The sequence below is a fragment of the Acromyrmex echinatior genome, chromosome 4 (assembly GCF_024713525.1).
Source record: "Acromyrmex echinatior isolate Ae372 chromosome 4, ASM2471352v2, whole genome shotgun sequence".
NCBI classification, from domain to species: Eukaryota; Metazoa; Arthropoda; class Insecta; order Hymenoptera; family Formicidae; genus Acromyrmex; species Acromyrmex echinatior.
In genome coordinates this window covers 6712562-6730190 of record NC_141855.1, presented here as the reverse complement: position 1 = coordinate 6730190, position 17629 = coordinate 6712562, and the positions used below count along the sequence as shown (strand labels likewise).

The 17629-nt window shown below is 28.8% G+C and overlaps 1 protein-coding gene across 4 annotated transcripts in view; it reads right to left on the bottom strand.

The window, feature by feature from the left end:
- The window catches only part of LOC105152493 (uncharacterized), a 48032-nt gene that overhangs the window by 13710 nt on the left and 16693 nt on the right, over window positions 1-17629 (bottom strand). For all 4 annotated transcript variants that reach the window (XM_087405364.1, XM_011066832.2, XM_087405363.1 and 1 more), the window contains 11 exons: window positions 16597-16710; window positions 14546-15001; window positions 9904-14173; window positions 8805-8880; window positions 8609-8680; window positions 2830-3022; window positions 2509-2625; window positions 1811-1987; window positions 1261-1428; window positions 760-852; window positions 12-54 (listed from right to left, as the gene is read on the bottom strand). In XM_087405364.1, coding sequence (XP_087261490.1) covers window positions 12-54; window positions 760-852; window positions 1261-1428; window positions 1811-1987; window positions 2509-2625; window positions 2830-3022; window positions 8609-8680; window positions 8805-8880; window positions 9904-14173; window positions 14546-15001; window positions 16597-16710 — 5779 coding nt within the window. The remainder of the gene's footprint in view (window positions 1-11; window positions 55-759; window positions 853-1260; window positions 1429-1810; window positions 1988-2508; window positions 2626-2829; window positions 3023-8608; window positions 8681-8804; window positions 8881-9903; window positions 14174-14545; window positions 15002-16596; window positions 16711-17629) is intronic.

Below are 17629 nucleotides of genomic sequence, written 5' to 3'. Positions count from 1 at the left end.
AATTAGCTAACCCAGTTTATCTTCAGCTTCCATTCTCTCCCATTTACTAACACCCTAAAAATACAAAAACACGCATAAAAAATACAATAAAATCATAGAATGACGTATAAAAGACAAGCATTTCTTAAGGCCCCTGACTAGTCAGCATGCAATTCAAAATTAGTCGGTGGCCTGGCGAAATGTGGCGAAATCGGTAGCCACACACACACAAGCACGAGTTCGTGTATATATGTTCTCGGCCGAAAGCGAACACATGTTATGTGCGTGTGTGTGTGTGTGTGAGTGTTACAGCGCCTCGCTACGATAAATGGCTGAACTTATGGGCGCGGAAAAATGACGTTTTGACGATGAAATTTATGCTGCAAGCCACTTCGTTATTATTTGCTTAATTGTGAAAATGTAACGTGTCTCGTATTTATGAAAGTCCTACAAAATAGGCAGAAACTATAGTTATCCTGGAATTTTATACATAAAAGCGTATATTTCATTTCAACAGCTGTTCAAATCGTTTCTGCCCGAAATTAGGTTCACTTTATCTGCCTTTTATGACCATTTCCTGACTATTAAGGGAGAAAGGAACAGTTTCTGCCCATTTTTACAGGTATTTTAAAGCAATCTCGTCATTTAGATTTATCCAAGTTGTCTTTATTTAATACAAACGACTTGCAGCATAAATTAACATGTCATTCTTCGCTTCTGACGTCATGATTCCAACATGGCCGCCATGACTAATTAGAAACCTCAAGCTCATTTACTTACAATTACATCCTGAGTATCTTCCTGGCTATCTTGACTATCTTCAGTTTGCGTAACAGATTTTTCTTGCGTCTCTTGACTATCTTCCATGTCCACCTTTAAAACAAAAATGTTTGTGACTACAAATATAATTTCCCATATATGTGTACACACACACACACACACGCGCGCGCGCGCGCGCACACACACAATGTTAAAAGAATAGCATTCCGTGCAGTATCGTATATCAATTCATGTATTATGGAAAAATTCAAATTATAAATTGTAAACTTATGAAAATATTTAGATGCTAATAACGGATCTTTTTATTTATATATAAATATTCGCTCTTTTTATTAGGTGTTGGAATTAATTCGTAGCGTTTTTAATGAAAGAATGTTATTTATTTCACATGAGCATTAAAAAATACATTAATGAAAGTACTTCCCATCACTTGTAAAACGCTACGAATTAATTCCAACACCTAATAAGAAAAACGAATAGTAAGAAGTAAAAGAAAATTACCTCTTCTATTGCTTGCTCTTGCAACATCGAATTTACATCTAGCTTCTGATGATAACTGGGTGTTGGTTCAAAGTAATCTATAATCCGATTAATTTCATCCTCGGTACGGTTGTGAATGTTTCTCTTCAAACATATCTGTAAATCCATCTCCATTTCGCATACGTACACCTTGGTACATACAATATCATGTTAATAAAAACAAGTTAGTATCGAATTTAATAATAATAATGTAATATATGTTGTAGGTAATAAAAGTCTAAAATTAATGTTAATAGCATGTATATATGTTTTAAAAAGTTGATATTTTTATACCAATTCTTCCTAGAATTATATGGTCATGAATATTAAAAGTTTTTATTGATACATGCAACTTCAAAATATTTATCGATAGAAAAATAAAATTAATTATTAATTATGTGATGATGAAATTTATTTGTGATGATTAATTTATTCTAAAACGAAAAAAATTTACAACAAGGATATCCACAATAGTCTTAGAAAAAAGCCATATATAATATAATTAAATTAAATATATAAATCAGTAACTTACTTTAAAACCTTTTGTCTTGCCGAAACTCCACATCTCTTCGTAATCCGAAATCTTCTCGTTAATGCAGTCTAATATGATAAAATTGAAGAATCCATCTGTTATATTTTTCTTAAAAGCTTTAACAAGAGAAGTTATATAACTCTGTTCCATCGCCTCTTCATATTCATATACCATTTCCTACGAAAAATTATAAATTAGAATTAAAATGAAAATAAACATTCACACACAATTGTTCTTTTTTTATATTATATTCATAATGGGTTCGAATCTATAAAATTATTAGGTGTTGGAATTAATTCGTAGCGTTTTTAATGAAAGAATATTATTTATTTCACATGAGCATTAAAAAATACATTAATGAAAGTACTTCCCATCACTTGTAAAACGCTACGAATTAATTCCAACACCTAATATGAAGTATTTTACATAAATCAATTTTACTTTTCACTATGTAATATTTTACATAAATCAATTTTACTTTTCAATATATAATATTTTACATAAATCAATTTTACTTTTCAATATATAATAAACTATAAAGATATATTGTTATTTAATAATAAATATCTACTTTCTTAAATATTAAATATTATTGATATTGTACAAACTTGATGTAATACAGTTACTATCACAATATTTCTAAATAAAAGTGAATGTCAATCAAAGCTCGTTTTATATTACAAATATAATTATTGTACCTTAACTATGACTTTCTTTCCATTATCATCCTTAGTCTCTATTTCCTTTTCGACAAGAAAATAATCATCTAAACTCAATATTCTCGGTGGAGAACCACCTTGCTCGACTTCTTTATCCTGCTCAGTAAAAAAATATAATTAAATATTAAATATGTCTGTAAAGTTTTACACATATGAATGTAATGCAATTGGACCAAGTATTCGAAGCATATGACATGTATTTTATTCAAAATAAAAATATATTAACTTATATTTTATACAAAATATACAAAATAATCATTTATATAATAATATATATTTAAGCATTTACTACAAATATACCTTAATAAGTTTAGCCACAAAAGACTTGCCACTACCGGGTGGTCCTCTGAGGATGATAGCTATTTTTGGTGGTCTGTTCTGACGACCTGGTGGACACAATAGATCATCGACCATCGTAAAATTTGGTATTTTCGCCAATTCCAAGGTTTTCGTAGTGGATTCCGTAACATTTTTCTTTGTATCTGAAGAAAGGCTATAAAAGGATTTATCTTTTAGTAAAATAAAAACATATACTTATAAATAATTACATTATAACAGATTGAGAGATCGAAAAAATCACTCGTTTTTTATTTCTATGCTAATAAACAAAAGAACGAACTCTTTGATCAATCTTGTAAAATAAAAGAATAGTGATCATTATAATAACCAACATAAAATAAGTACAATAAGAAATAGAAATAAATATATTTTGTGTTGTAGAAATTTTCCTCAGAAAGTTTTTCTAATTATGCAATAGCATACGCACGTAAATGACAATTTGAAAAAAATATTTCGCAACAATCGCACTCTTCATTAAATATTCATACATAATAGTATAATTCGCTTTAAAAAGTATCAAACAATAAAAAATTATTCCATATAAACAGATCGATACCATATGTAAACGGTATATTGTACATTATATTGCATTTAAGCAATAAAAATTCAGTACAAATAACATTTATTGAAAAAATTCGGTTTATCAGATATAAAATATAAGAATCTTATTACAGCAGACAGATCAATATTGTAGATAAAATTACGAATATCTTACAGTAAATAAGTAAAATAAAAGATATATTCGTTTTATATATATATATATATATATATATATATATATATATTAGGTGTTGGAATTAATTCGTAGCGTTTTTAATGAAAGAATGTTATTTATTTCACATGAGCATTAAAAAATACATTAATGAAAGTACTTCCCATCACTTGTAAAACGCTACGAATTAATTCCAACACCTAATATATATATATATATATGTAGATATATATATATATATATGTATGCAATAAAATGGTATATTATAAACTTCTTGATGAAAGCAATGATAAAAACTGCTATATAAGTATCATGTATATATTGTAGGAAAACTCTGTGCATTAAATATTCATTATAAGTAGTAAATATCATAAGTGGAAAATGGCACATGAGTATTCTCTCTTTATTTTCAGAGAGTAAATAATTTTCACATACATAACAGATCAATACTGTAAAAAAATCAGTTTGTTGGAAATACAAATATAAGAAATTTATTACAATCAATATTAAAATTATGACTAGATATATAACTGTCCTAGAATTACAGTTATATATAATTTTTATAATTTTATGGTTTACTATAACATTTTTTTTTAATTTATGTGAAGAATAAAATGGTATGTTATGTATATATTGTTAAAAGCAACAATAAAAATTTGGCATAAATATGTTTAAAATAAATTCATTTTTACAGAAGTATTTTTCATACATAGTCTTGTCTGCCAAACGGAGACGACTTTTACATATGCAAAACAGTAATCATTGCAAAAACGTTTTTATATATGGTATCTATTTAAAAAATGCATATTAAAATTATAAAAAATAATTAACATATAAACTTATAGTAAATTTTGTTGATTATATGCATAGTATTTAGTAACTATGCATAATTAATCAGACTGACTGTAGCACAGATATATTAAATTTGTTATATCTGTTATGTCAGTATTACAAATATGAATATAAAGATTTTGTTGATCCTCCGATATTCGAAAAATTACAGTAATTATTATTCGGTTATTTAAATCCGAATATATGCAGATATCCATCTCGGTAAATCATAAAATAGCACAGAACATAAAATAGCTTATAAACTCTTGGCATTACCAAAATTATAAAAATTTTTTTTCAAATTTCGATAAATGTATCATAAATTGTGTTGCAGCAAATGCACAACTGCACATGCGCAATATTTATATTGTAAAATATAATTAACAGAACCATTAAGTTTTGCCATTGTCGAGATATAATCGAAAAGTTTTACTAAAACATTATAACACATCTCGATAGATTTTTGTGTTATTTAAATAAATTTTATTATAAATGTTTATTATAAACGAACAAATAAAAATATCCTTAAATAGAAAAATAAAAGTACCAAATATAAAAAATTTTTGGGACGAATTTGGGATTTATGGAGAATAATTTTTGTTCTATGGAAATAATTTCTGAAAGAGAATTAAATTTCACGATAAAACTAATTTTTGTTATGTTATATAATAATATACTATCTAACAAATATATTTTGTCCTATATAAAATTTATTAGAATTCTCAATAATATTCATAAACTTTCCTTATAATATTTGAACACTTTCTTTCAATATGCTGATTTTAAATTATTCCTCCCGTTGTTTCTTGTAGTAAAAGGTGTAAATGCCTTATAATAAATTTAATTAATTAAATGTACTCAGTGCGCATTAAAGCAGTTGTATTCAAATCGACATAAAAATTTATATATACTTAATATAAAAATAGATTAAATCTTCAATACATTTTATTGTGCTGTTAAGTAAAATTTGTATTTTATAATTTGAAATATTTGCATTTTACTTTTACACAGATTAAATAAGTGTACAATGGCTTTATTATGCACTAGTGTATCCGAATTCGCCATTAATATTTTATATTTCTCTAATGTATTTTTGTACATATTTTTTTGCTGAGATCCGGATCTAATCTAATAGCGTTTTTCACTGAGAAAACTAGCGTAAGATCGGTACAATTGAGTGCAAATCGGTTTTAAATATATTTTCCAATGTTAATAAATAATTTAATTCTTTTAAGATTATAAGATTATCGTGGCAACAAAGGCCATGTATGGTTCGTATATTACTGCCAGTTGACTGCTAGTACTGAAAATCTATCGTTCCTCTTATATATACTATACTGCACTGACAACTGGCAGTAATATACGAACCAGCCAAAGAACATGTAAAATTAAAAAAATTAAATTATTTATTAACAGAAAAAATATAATATATAAATTTATTTGTATTCAATTGCACTTAGTGTATAAGTGCTGCACTAATTTTTCCAGTGGTAAATATTATAAATATATCCTATAATAATATTTATGCACATACTAAAAAGTATATACTAATTGTGTACACTAACACATTATTTACAGAAATCTAAACTATACTATATTTTTACTAATTAATTTAATTTAATTTGATATATTTTACATCTGTTACATTTTTTTTACATCTGTTATTTATTTCTTTAATTTAATCTTTTATATATCACTCATTGCTATAACAATCACAATTAAAATAAGTTTGAATGTTTTGAATTATTAAAATTTTGTAATATTTTGAAAATGCAATTTTGCTGTAATAATTGATTTCGTTGAACGGTAAAAAATGATTTTGATGAACAAAGAAACAAGATTAATTATTTTCTTTATAGTTTTTAGATGCTAAATACAAATCTGTTTTCTAAATTGCTATTACGTCATAATTTTGAGAAATTTGTAATTGGAATTGCAAAAGAGCTATTTTTGCGTATTGTATCATATTATAAATAACAACGATATACGACATACTGGAACAGTTTCACTGGAATCAAAATTAACTGTGTTGTCAAGACTTTCAATCTTCAAAAGCATTTTTTAGTATCGACTATGTTTAATAAAATATTTATAATTAAATATGAAATCTATAGTGAAAAAGGAGAGAAGAAAAAAAAGATAAGTGAATTGTGAATGATAAGTCGCTGATGATTTATCAAATAGCTTTCAAGTGTATTTATTTAAACTTTAATATCACTGAATACAAATTCGATGTAAAAATTAACAAATTTAAAATAATCGATTTAGTATGGTGGATATACTAAAACGTAAAAAATATCCAGATTTGTTCGCATTGCACTTTTTGCACTCAACACCTTCGCTTTTTCTCTCTCTTCAACGCCCAAATATATTAATCTCATTTTAAGGCTCCTGAGTAGTTACCACAGCTATATCGGATCATGATGTCAAAAACAAGAAACAATTCGTTTTTGTTACGTGCCATTTGTAAATAAAGACAATTACTGACTGTCAGGGAGATAAGCATATTTATCATCCATTTTTACAAATGTCTTAAGGCAATCTCATCATTTTATTTTATCTAAATTCTTTATTTATAAATAACATGTAATAAAATTAACGTGTCATTTCTCGCTTCTGACGTCGTGATTCAATATAGCTGTGGTGGCTCAGGAGTAAGTGCACAAGTTTTTGAGAATTTAAACAACGTGAACAAACCCATGAATGCAGAAATTTATGTATAGAAATGTTTCACGATTTTGAATTTGTTAATTTTGACATAAAATTCGGCAGCTTAAAAAACTCTTAAGTTTAAATAAAACATAATTAAATATAATTAAAAGCTATTTGGTAAATCGTTAATAATCTAATTCAACCTTTTTCAGCCTGAAATAAATCACATATTAATCATTTAATCATGAATATTTTATTAATTGTAATCGATATTAAAAAAAAATCTTTTGAAAACTGAAAGTCCTAAGATATACTTAATTTTTATTGCAATAAAGCTTCTTCAGAATGTCATTTATTATAATTATAATACTTATAATACGACAAAATACATGAAAATAATTTTTTTTATATAGTTTTAAGGCTCCTGAATCATGCCATACTGCCATATTGAATCATGATGTGCGAGAAATGAAACGTTAATTTTTATTACGTGCCATTTATAAATAAAGAAAATTTGAATGAAATAAAATAATGAGATCGTTTTTTTGCCGAATAGCGAAATCAGTTATTACAGCAAAACAATTGTAAAAATGGATAAAAACTATTCTCATCCCCCCTGACAGTTAGTAAATAATCGTAAAAAATGAAAAAAGTGACGTATTTTTATTCAATGCGTAATCTATTTTCATTTACATGTGCCTTTTATCACTTTTTATTTACTGACATTATTTACTGACGAGGAAGATAAATATAGTTTTCGTCCATTTTTATAAATGTTTTAAAGTAATTTCATCTTTTTGTTTTATTCAAATTGTCTTTATTTACTAATGGCACGTAATAAAAATTAACATGCCATTTCTCGCTTCAGATATTACGATCCAATATGGTTGCTTACTACTCAGAAGTCTTAACTGCAAATTTTTCCAAATTGTTACGTGATGAAACAATTTATGTGAAAATTCGATTCATATTTAGTAAAAAAAAAAATATGGAAAATGATTAATCTCGTTCTAATGTTTCTTTTTTTGTTGAACAGTATTATAAAGGAATAAAAGTTATTTTTTCTGTTTTTTTTTGCAACTAAAAAATGATAACAATTTTAAATAATTTTTAAATTTATGTCATTATTATAACAAATGAGCGATATGTTAAATATAAACAAGATATTCTGTCAAATTGTAAACCATGATGTATGATTATGTACAGATAAACGTAGTCAAACTTATAAGACATTAATCCAGAATTAAATAATTATTGCTAAAATAATTTCAACAAAAAGTTATATTCAAAATATAACTTTCTATAAATAACACTGCTAAAAATTTTGTTTTTTTAAATTTTTCATGATATCAGACCTGTTTACTCCTGGATTATTTCTTGATTAGTAATCTAAATTCATATGTGAATATAGATATGTAATGTAAATATTTTTAAGAAATTAAATTTTCTATTTAAAATCCTTCAAATCAATGTTCTTTTTTCTTTCTTTCTATTTAATTAAATGTAGACTAAAGCTTCTGCAAACAAAAAGTAATGTTAACATACCTGGTCTCTTGTAGTTTTGTATCTATGACGTTTTTGTTTGCATTCTCCTGCCAGTTAACATTTCCTTTCAATCTAAAAAAAATGATATATATGTTCAAAATATATATCTCATACTTATTTAATGTAATATTATATCAACTATTTTTCTATTAGCAATTATAAAAAATTAAATATTTTTATTATTCATACAATATACCTATTATCATCTTTATCATTATCTTTATTCATCTCCTTTCGGGGACTGTCATGTATCTCTTGAACCCGCTCTGTATCTAAAAAATGATGGATGCAATGAAACATACTCCGTGTAAGTTGTTTGTTCTTTAATATTTCAATGTAATTTATAATTTAATTAGACACATTACATGTAAGACTAAATCAGCATTCCAAAACTACAGTATTCTACATTTTGTTTTTATAATTATAAATGATAAATAATATTATTTTATTACAATTAATAAAATAAGCTAATAAACTTTGGCCAAATGCTTTATTTTTAAAACCACTTTATACTGCAATAAAAGTTTGATGAATTTTTGGTCCATTTTCATAAATAAAAAAGTATTTAAACAATATAAAAGCAATAAGCAATAAGTAAGTCAATAATAGTTTTGTATTTTTAAGATATAAAGTTATATTTAAAAAATGTTATAATTCGTATAATTCGTCACTTCTAGTTGTTCAAGTTTTTTTTATATGTTTTCAATTTAATGAAGAATTAAAGCTGCATATAACTATTCGTCACAAAAAAAATAGTAATTTCAAAACAAACATATATAGGGTGTTCAAAAACCATAACAATGCTTAATGAGATTCCTGGAATCATTTTGAGATGAAAATTCTAACATCAACAAATATCGAGACCTTAATAATTTTTTAATTGTAAGCACTTTTATCAAATCATAATCTAATCTAAATTTAAACATAAAACATAATCTAAATTTTTGAATAAATTGAAAATAATAATCATTTTGAGAAAATTCTAATACCAAAATATCGAGGGTACAATAGTTTTTGAATAAGCACTTAAAATTAGCGAATTATATCGCCTAAAGTTCGCACGCTCAGATACGATACAACGGAAAATCCTACCGCACCTAAGCGTGCAAACTTTAAGCGGTATAATTAAATTATATATAATTATAATTAAACTATTGTACCCTCGATATTTTGGTATTAGAATTTTCTCAAAATAATTATTTCCAATTTATTAAAAAATTTAGATTATCTGTGAAATTCTATTTCTTTGAAAAAACCAAAATTATTATTCGTAAAATAAATTCATATTAAATTACCTTTGTGAACATTTTTATCACTTTGGTGTCGGTCGCTCTGGTCATTATCAATATTTCGTTCAAAACTTCGGGATTCTGATTCAGAATAATGTCCTCTCTCTTTACGATCATCATTTTCTTTCTTCTCTCCATCAGTTTTTTTATTCGATTGCCAATCACGTTCCTTTCGATTATTATAATCCACTGATTTGCGTACGTCGAAATTCATTGCATTGTTTTTGTAGTTCCTCGTTTTTTCGGTATATTTTCCCTTCGTACTTTCGTAGTTGCTCATTTTTTCAGTGTATTCCTTCAGATTCTGCTCGTTCTCCACCCAATTCCTAAAATCTTTCTTCGGATAATGATGTTGCTGCAGATCGGGTTTTAAATTTCCGTGACCGTAATCAAAGCACTGAACTGACGATAATTGCTGCTCCATAATCAAAGCACGAGACACGTGCCCATAATCAATCACCTTTGTCGGAGTGAAGTGAAGTGATTCAACAATTCTTTTATCACCTTCGCCGTGATTATAATTAAACTTTTGCACGCAAAATTCTTCATCATTCCTCGGTCGTTTCATCAATAAATTAGAATATTTCGATTCAAAATCAGATTCAGTTGCAGATTCACCATATTGAGACTTAAAATTACCCTTTGGTTCCATACTTCTTTCTGACTTCTCGTCAAATGTGCTTGAAATGTTTTTATCAATGTTATATGGCTCTGCATCGGATCTCTGAACGTTACCAAACTTATCCTTCCAATCATTAAATCCTGAACAAGGTACAGTCTCTTTTTTATTAAAATCAGATCCAATATATTCACTGGTGTTTTCTTTCTGCATTTCGATATTTTTATCAGGACAATTCCTATTAAATTCATCAGTCGATTTTGGGCTTTCATACCTGGCCTTTTTAGCAAAAATATTATCTTCAAACTGTTCTTTTCTAATGCAAGAATTTCTACGCAAATTATCGTCGCAATTAAGCGAAGAATCGCTCGGAGGTGGAAAGTTTGCATTAGTTGAATCATTCATCGGACCTTTGAGGTCCGATGATCCAAAGGGTCCACTATTAGAATCTCGAGATTCAAATCGGCTCTCATTGAAATTCTTCGGGTTACGTTGAAGCAGAGTATCATTTGAATCACAAGAACCAAGTAGAACAGATTCTTTAGAACCACGCGTACTAGTCAGATCTTCATTGGATTTTTGAAAATCAACTTTTTCATTAGAAGAGCTAAAAGATCCACTATTATCGAAAGGTCTCTTATCAAACGGTGTCTCATTTGATTTACCAAACTTATTGGATCCCATAGAACTGAACTGTGAGTCAAAAGAACATCTAGTATTAAAAAATGTATTAAATGGACCTCTAGGACCAAATGATCCATCATTGGGCCCTCGCAATCCAAATGGTCTTTCGGACATTGTTCGAGAATCTAAACGATCATTAACTCCTCTAGGACCAAATTGCATATTGGTGCCTCTAGGTCCAAATGGGGCAGGATTTCGCGGAGAAAACGGTAAATCAATTGGTCCCCTTGGTCCAATTGGACGATCGATGGATCCTCTCAAGCCGAACTTTGTATTCATGAGCGGTCGAGGTCCAAATTGACTAAATGACTCATCTACAGGACCACGTGGATTGAATTTCTCACTATTTGAATGTTCAGATAACTCATCATTATAATCTTGATCATTACATTGCTCATCATTAGATTTTCTAGGACTGAAACGACTTTCACTTGATATATTAAGCCCAAATTGGCCATCTTTGGGACCACGTGGACCCAATTGTACATCCATAGAACCTTGCGGTAAAAATGGACCTCGCGAAGGATCAGTTAAAAATGCACGAGGACCTCTGGGACTAAACATTGGCGGTCCTCGAGGTTCAAATGATACACCAGATTTAAATTCCATCCTTTTGGATTCAAAGTTGTTATTATTATTAAAACGCATATCGAATTGGTTATCAGCTGGTCCCTTTCTATCAAAATCTTTGTTTAAATTCGGTGGCATATTTTGATTGGAGTCCGTAGAAATGGGACATAAATTAGGCAATTCCGGTGGCGGTTCAATGTTCAAATCTACTGGTGGTACGTCATTTTCACCCATGAAGGGTAAACTTTCAGATTTCTTAATACCGTTATTAGATTCATCCGCACTTTCGGTGTTACTTTGAATTTTATCATCATGTTTTTTGTCAACCTGTTGCAGAGAATTATCATCATTAATAACTTTATTTTTTTCTCCATTATCATTCTTTAAGTCATTAGAAGAAACAATGTTGCTTTGCTCAATAGAACTATTATTCTCCTCCAGTTGCATTGCTTCCGTATCTTTTACATCTGCCACATTATTAGTTTGCAGCGACGAATCAGCATCGATATCAATAATTTCGATATTTTCAGAACGTTTAACAACATCTTGTGGCTGAATATTTGTTAGTTGGAATTGATTGGGATGCGGTCTGATTTCGGTATTCTTTCCTCGTTCATTGTAATCCATGGGATTATGCTTAGCAAAGTTATCCAGACGTCCTTTGAAAGGAGGTTCGCTGAAAAAGTGACCTCGTGATCCATATGATGAAGAAATTTGACCCACCAAATCAGAAGAAGATAATTGAAAACTTGACGATCCACTACTCGCTGCTTCACTACGATTTGGTGGATTTTTTTGAAAATCGAAGGAGCTTTTAAAGGGCGAGTGACTGGTAATTTTTTTAAAGCTTTCGCTAAGAGAACCAATACCAGTGAACTTGTCGGAGTCAACAAAACTGGGTCTAAATACGTCCCCTGCTGCTCTTCGCTTTTCCATGAGTTTCTTCAGTTCTGGCGATAGTTCGTTCGATGAACTGAATGATGAATTTCTAGTGAAACCTCGGGTATTAGTACCGAAACTGTCTCGTCTATTATCAGCTGAATCTTTTGAATCAAAATTACCTCTACCAAATCTATCGTTCGGTCGGAAAGGCTCGTTATTAGATCCAAATCGATCATTACCAGAAAAGAAACGATCTTTGGAATCAAAACGATTAGTTCCAGAAGCAAACTGTTCTCCACCTGACACAAACCGATCCGATCCAAATCGCTCGTTATCTGGAAATCGATCATTTCCAGGTCCGCGGTGATCTTTATCCATTTCGATCCGATCATTTCCAGGTCTAAATCGATCACCCTCCGGTTTAAACCATTCATTGCTAAACCGATCAGATCCTGGACCAGGATGATCCTTGTTTGATCCGAATTGATCACCTCCCGATGTAACCCTATCACTTCCTATCGATCCAAATCTATTATTTTCACTGTTGAAATGATCATTTCCTGGCCCAAAACGATCTTTTGCTAGCCCAAACCGATCATTACCTAGATTAAAATTATTCTGTGAGTTTAATTGATTATTCCCAAAGTCATTGTAATTTCTATCGCCTCTTCTAAAACGTTGTGATTCGACTTTGTTATCAGTAGAAGATCTAAATTCTTGTTCGTGCAAATTTGAATTAGTATTATCTCGTCCAAAACGTTCCTGATCACCTCTTTTGAAATTGGATTGTCCATCAAAATTGTGAGATGGTCGATCATTTGGATGCATAAAACGCTTATCCATACTTGAAGAATCAGCTGAACCAAACGGAGGACAATCATTTATGTTTGTTAGACCTGGTGTTTTTACATTTTGCAATTGCATTCGATCATTAGTAAGAAAATTTGGTGGAGGTTGTGAAAAATTTGGTGTAACGTTATTTGGCATATTCAGTTGTGATTGTGCAAAATTTGACGAGATCATTTGGGGTGGCCCAATATCCGGCATTGAGAGTATTGGAGGCATTGTCGACATCCCGAGACCATATGGCGGTGCTTCCATTCTGGAATTATATTGTTGATTTCCCCATTGTTGCTGATTGGACCAATTCGGTCCAACCATATTTAGTTGTGATGGAATTTGCTGCATTCCTTGTGCGACAGGTTGATTACTAGAACTACTTGTGGTTTCTGGCATTGGTGGCGGTGGCGGCGGGGGCACTAAAGATGCAGAAATATTTTGCTTCCCTGTAAGACCCAAAGTTTTCCCAATGCCCAATAAATTGTTGATCAATCCTTGATTTTCGGTGTTCGATAAGATGTTTAGTATTTTATCGTCCCCAGGTATGTTTTTGTTCTTTTCGGCTTCCGCTTTTACAGCAGCTTGTTTTTGTTGTTCGCGTTTTTTACGCATCTGTTCGCGTCGTTCGAGCAGCTTCTCACGCCATGATGTCCATTTCGCTTCGTATTGTTTATACTGAGTCTGAAATATGAAGATATCATTTTAAACTCTATAAAAAATGCAATTTCAATTATTTATTTAAGTTATTTAATAATCTTGATATCATAAAAATGAGAATATCGATAATATAATTTAATTTTAACTGATAATTATATTTCAAAATATATTTTTCAAAATATAATTGAGAGCATCATAATATAAAAAAACACGATTTTTCAATATAATTATATATCCGAAATTATTTTCAGAATTATTTATGTTCATATTTTGACTTTTGCAAACATCAAAATAAACTTTATTAAAAATGTGCCTTCTAATATAAATAATTACTTTCCAATAATATCCATTTAATTATTTCGTAATAATTATGTGCATATTAAAAATGGTACTTACCTTGTCTGGATGATTGGCGTTTTGCTGCTTCCAAGTATTAAATTGTTCTTCCCACTGTTTGAACTGTGCATCAAATGTTCTTTCAGCTTCGGTCAATTCCTCTTCAGAGATCAATTTTTTAGCACTTTTGGAATCACTAATTACATTACTATTGGATTTTTCAGCTGTGATATTTTCACTATTCTCGATTTCAGGTGGTAAGGGTGGTTGGCTTGTTGTAGGTAACGGTGGATTTGTAGGATAACTTGTTACATTTGCTTGTGACGTCATCTTATTGGGAGATTCTTTTGCAGGAAATAATGGAAGATTGTTTTGGTGTGGAGGTGGCATGTTCGTAAACTGATATGTATTTGTAGGAGGCAAAGGAGGTCGGGTGTCTTCTTTGGGAAGAGGCGGTGGTGGTACTTGCATCTGACTCGTTAAGTTCATATTCTGCACGTGCTTCATCTCCTCATACTGAAAAGAATTTCTTATTAATAAAAATTAACAAATAAAAACTTTTAGGCCCAGTTCCACAACTCACGGTTAATTCTTAACCGAGGTTCAACTTATTCCTCATCGCTTTTCAATTCTAGAATTGTAAAGAAATGAGGAATAAGAACCTCGATTAAGAGTGAATTATGGAACTGAGCTTTAATGTTTCTATGAATCAAACATTTTCTGTATACATAAATTTTTAAAACTTTTATAATATTATTATTATCTAATAAATCATTTAAGAAAAAAAACAGATAAACAATAATTGAAAAGTAATTATATATTTCTCTTTGTTTCTTTTATCGTTTTAAATAAATGTTTTATTCTAAAGAAAAGACTATTATAAAATGTTTCTCCATCGAAATATATTGTTTTCATTTGTACTATATATATTTATATCATATTATTTTTTGTATATTATATAATATTCATTTAAACAATTTAATCTTTAAAAATAAAAAAATATATAAAATATTTTATAAGCATAAAGTAAAGATTAATATTTTATCATATTAAAATAAATAATAAAAATTCGGAAAAGTTTAAAAAGTTATATTATCCTTAAAAAGATATTTTTTAATCCATTATGAATGTAATAATTATATATATATATTGTGTGTGTGTGTGTGTGTGTGTGTGTGTGTGTGTGTGTTTGAGAAAATATAGGGTGAACCAAAGAAACGGAAAAATTTAAAGAGATAAAATAAAAGTTTAGAAACTTCATTCAATTAATTTGAATTACATCAAAATATAGAGCATTATATACCATTTAGAAATCATCTTATTAAGTTCATCAATAAGAATCGTGTCAAATATCGTGTCAGGTCGCGAATTATATATATATATATATATATATATATATATATATATATATACAACTAGGCAGGCATCATCGTGCAGCCTTGTTGATTATTTTATATTTAGTAAACATGGAGCATTGGAGCAGTGAACAATACATTTGCTGTAAAATCATATTATAATAGAGATTGCACGCAAATTACTTGTAGAGAGGTTTGCTATTATTTTCATCTTCATTGTTACGATCCTATGCCATCAACTCATGCAAATTGAAATTTGGGTTCGCAACACAAAGGGAAGGCTTAACACAAAAAAAGATGACGAATCATATGAGTAGATAGAATAGGATTGTGACAAGGATGAAAATAGAAGCAAAACATTCTACAAACAATTTGGATGAAGATATCATTTTTTTACAATACAGTACAGTTTCAAATTTACAATACACGTTGTTTACTTTTCCAATGCCCCATATTTACTAAATGCATCAATGAGGTTGCGTGGTGTATTCAAACACAATCCACCAACAAAATCCGCGATCCACCAATATTACAGACAAAATTTTCAATTTCTTTGATCAATCCTATATAACTGTGTAAAATAATCAATTATGTAAAATAAAACAATAGGTCTATGCTTCAATAATAAATAAAAATAATATTAATTTATCTCTTCCAAAAATTTTATTATACTAATTAGCTTATTGTTATATATAGTTAATTTATACATTACATAATATTATATTTAAATTATATCAATATAGTTTTATATTATACCTTGTCGCCATATTGCGTCTGCCATTGTTGATATTGTTGGTGCCATTGTTGCCATTGAGCCCAGCCTTGCTGCTGTGCAACTGCCCATTGCTCCGGTGTATATCCACTAGGTGTCTAATATATAAAATATATACACACACATATTTTTATATATATATATATATATATATATATATATATACATATACATACACACATACAGGTTGATATTAAGTAAAAGATTTTAAGGGATAATCCCTAACATAAATTAAAAACGAAAATTTTATATGATTATATATCTGAAACGATTTAATTTCAAAGATATAGAATGTCAAAATCAAAAAAGAAATTTCGTTTTTTTTTTCGAAAAATTCGAAAATCACTTTTATTTTGATGATATATGTTTAAAGAAGATCAAGAGCCAGTATTTAGAGTTGATTCTCTTATATTTAAGACTATCTTAAATATAATCTTAAGATATCGTAAACTAATTACAACAGTAATCACAACAGATCTGTATATATTAGCGCATCTTAAAGTATTACTTAAGATCTTTAAAATAAGAATCGGCTGTATGAATACTGGTCAAAAATTAGGTATTACATGCAAGTGAGAAGTGCGCGTCGACCTAAAATACTAACCATAACAAGAGTGTTCATTAACTTTAATCTTTTTTCTAAAAACTATTTGTGGGATTTAATTTTGCTAAAAAAATTGTTCTTTTAACAAAAAATATCACGATTCCGAATGAGGGAATTTTGAGACATCCTATATAAAAGGGGGGGGGGGGGGGTATCAAAAAGTTTCCCTTTATAGAGCCAGTCCCAAATGACATCCGACTGACCTTTTTAAGAATCAAAGTCGCTTGGAAGTCATTTGGAGGTGATTATATAAAGAAAAACTTATCAAGAGTGGTCTATTTTAATCCATCAAATAGAATATCTCAAAATCCTTAAGTTTAAGATGTTAAAAATGTTTCAGATAAAAGTTGCTTAGTTAGAGAAAAAGTAGGTGACCTTGATTGACCTTGAGAAAATGTCCTTAAAGTCAAGTC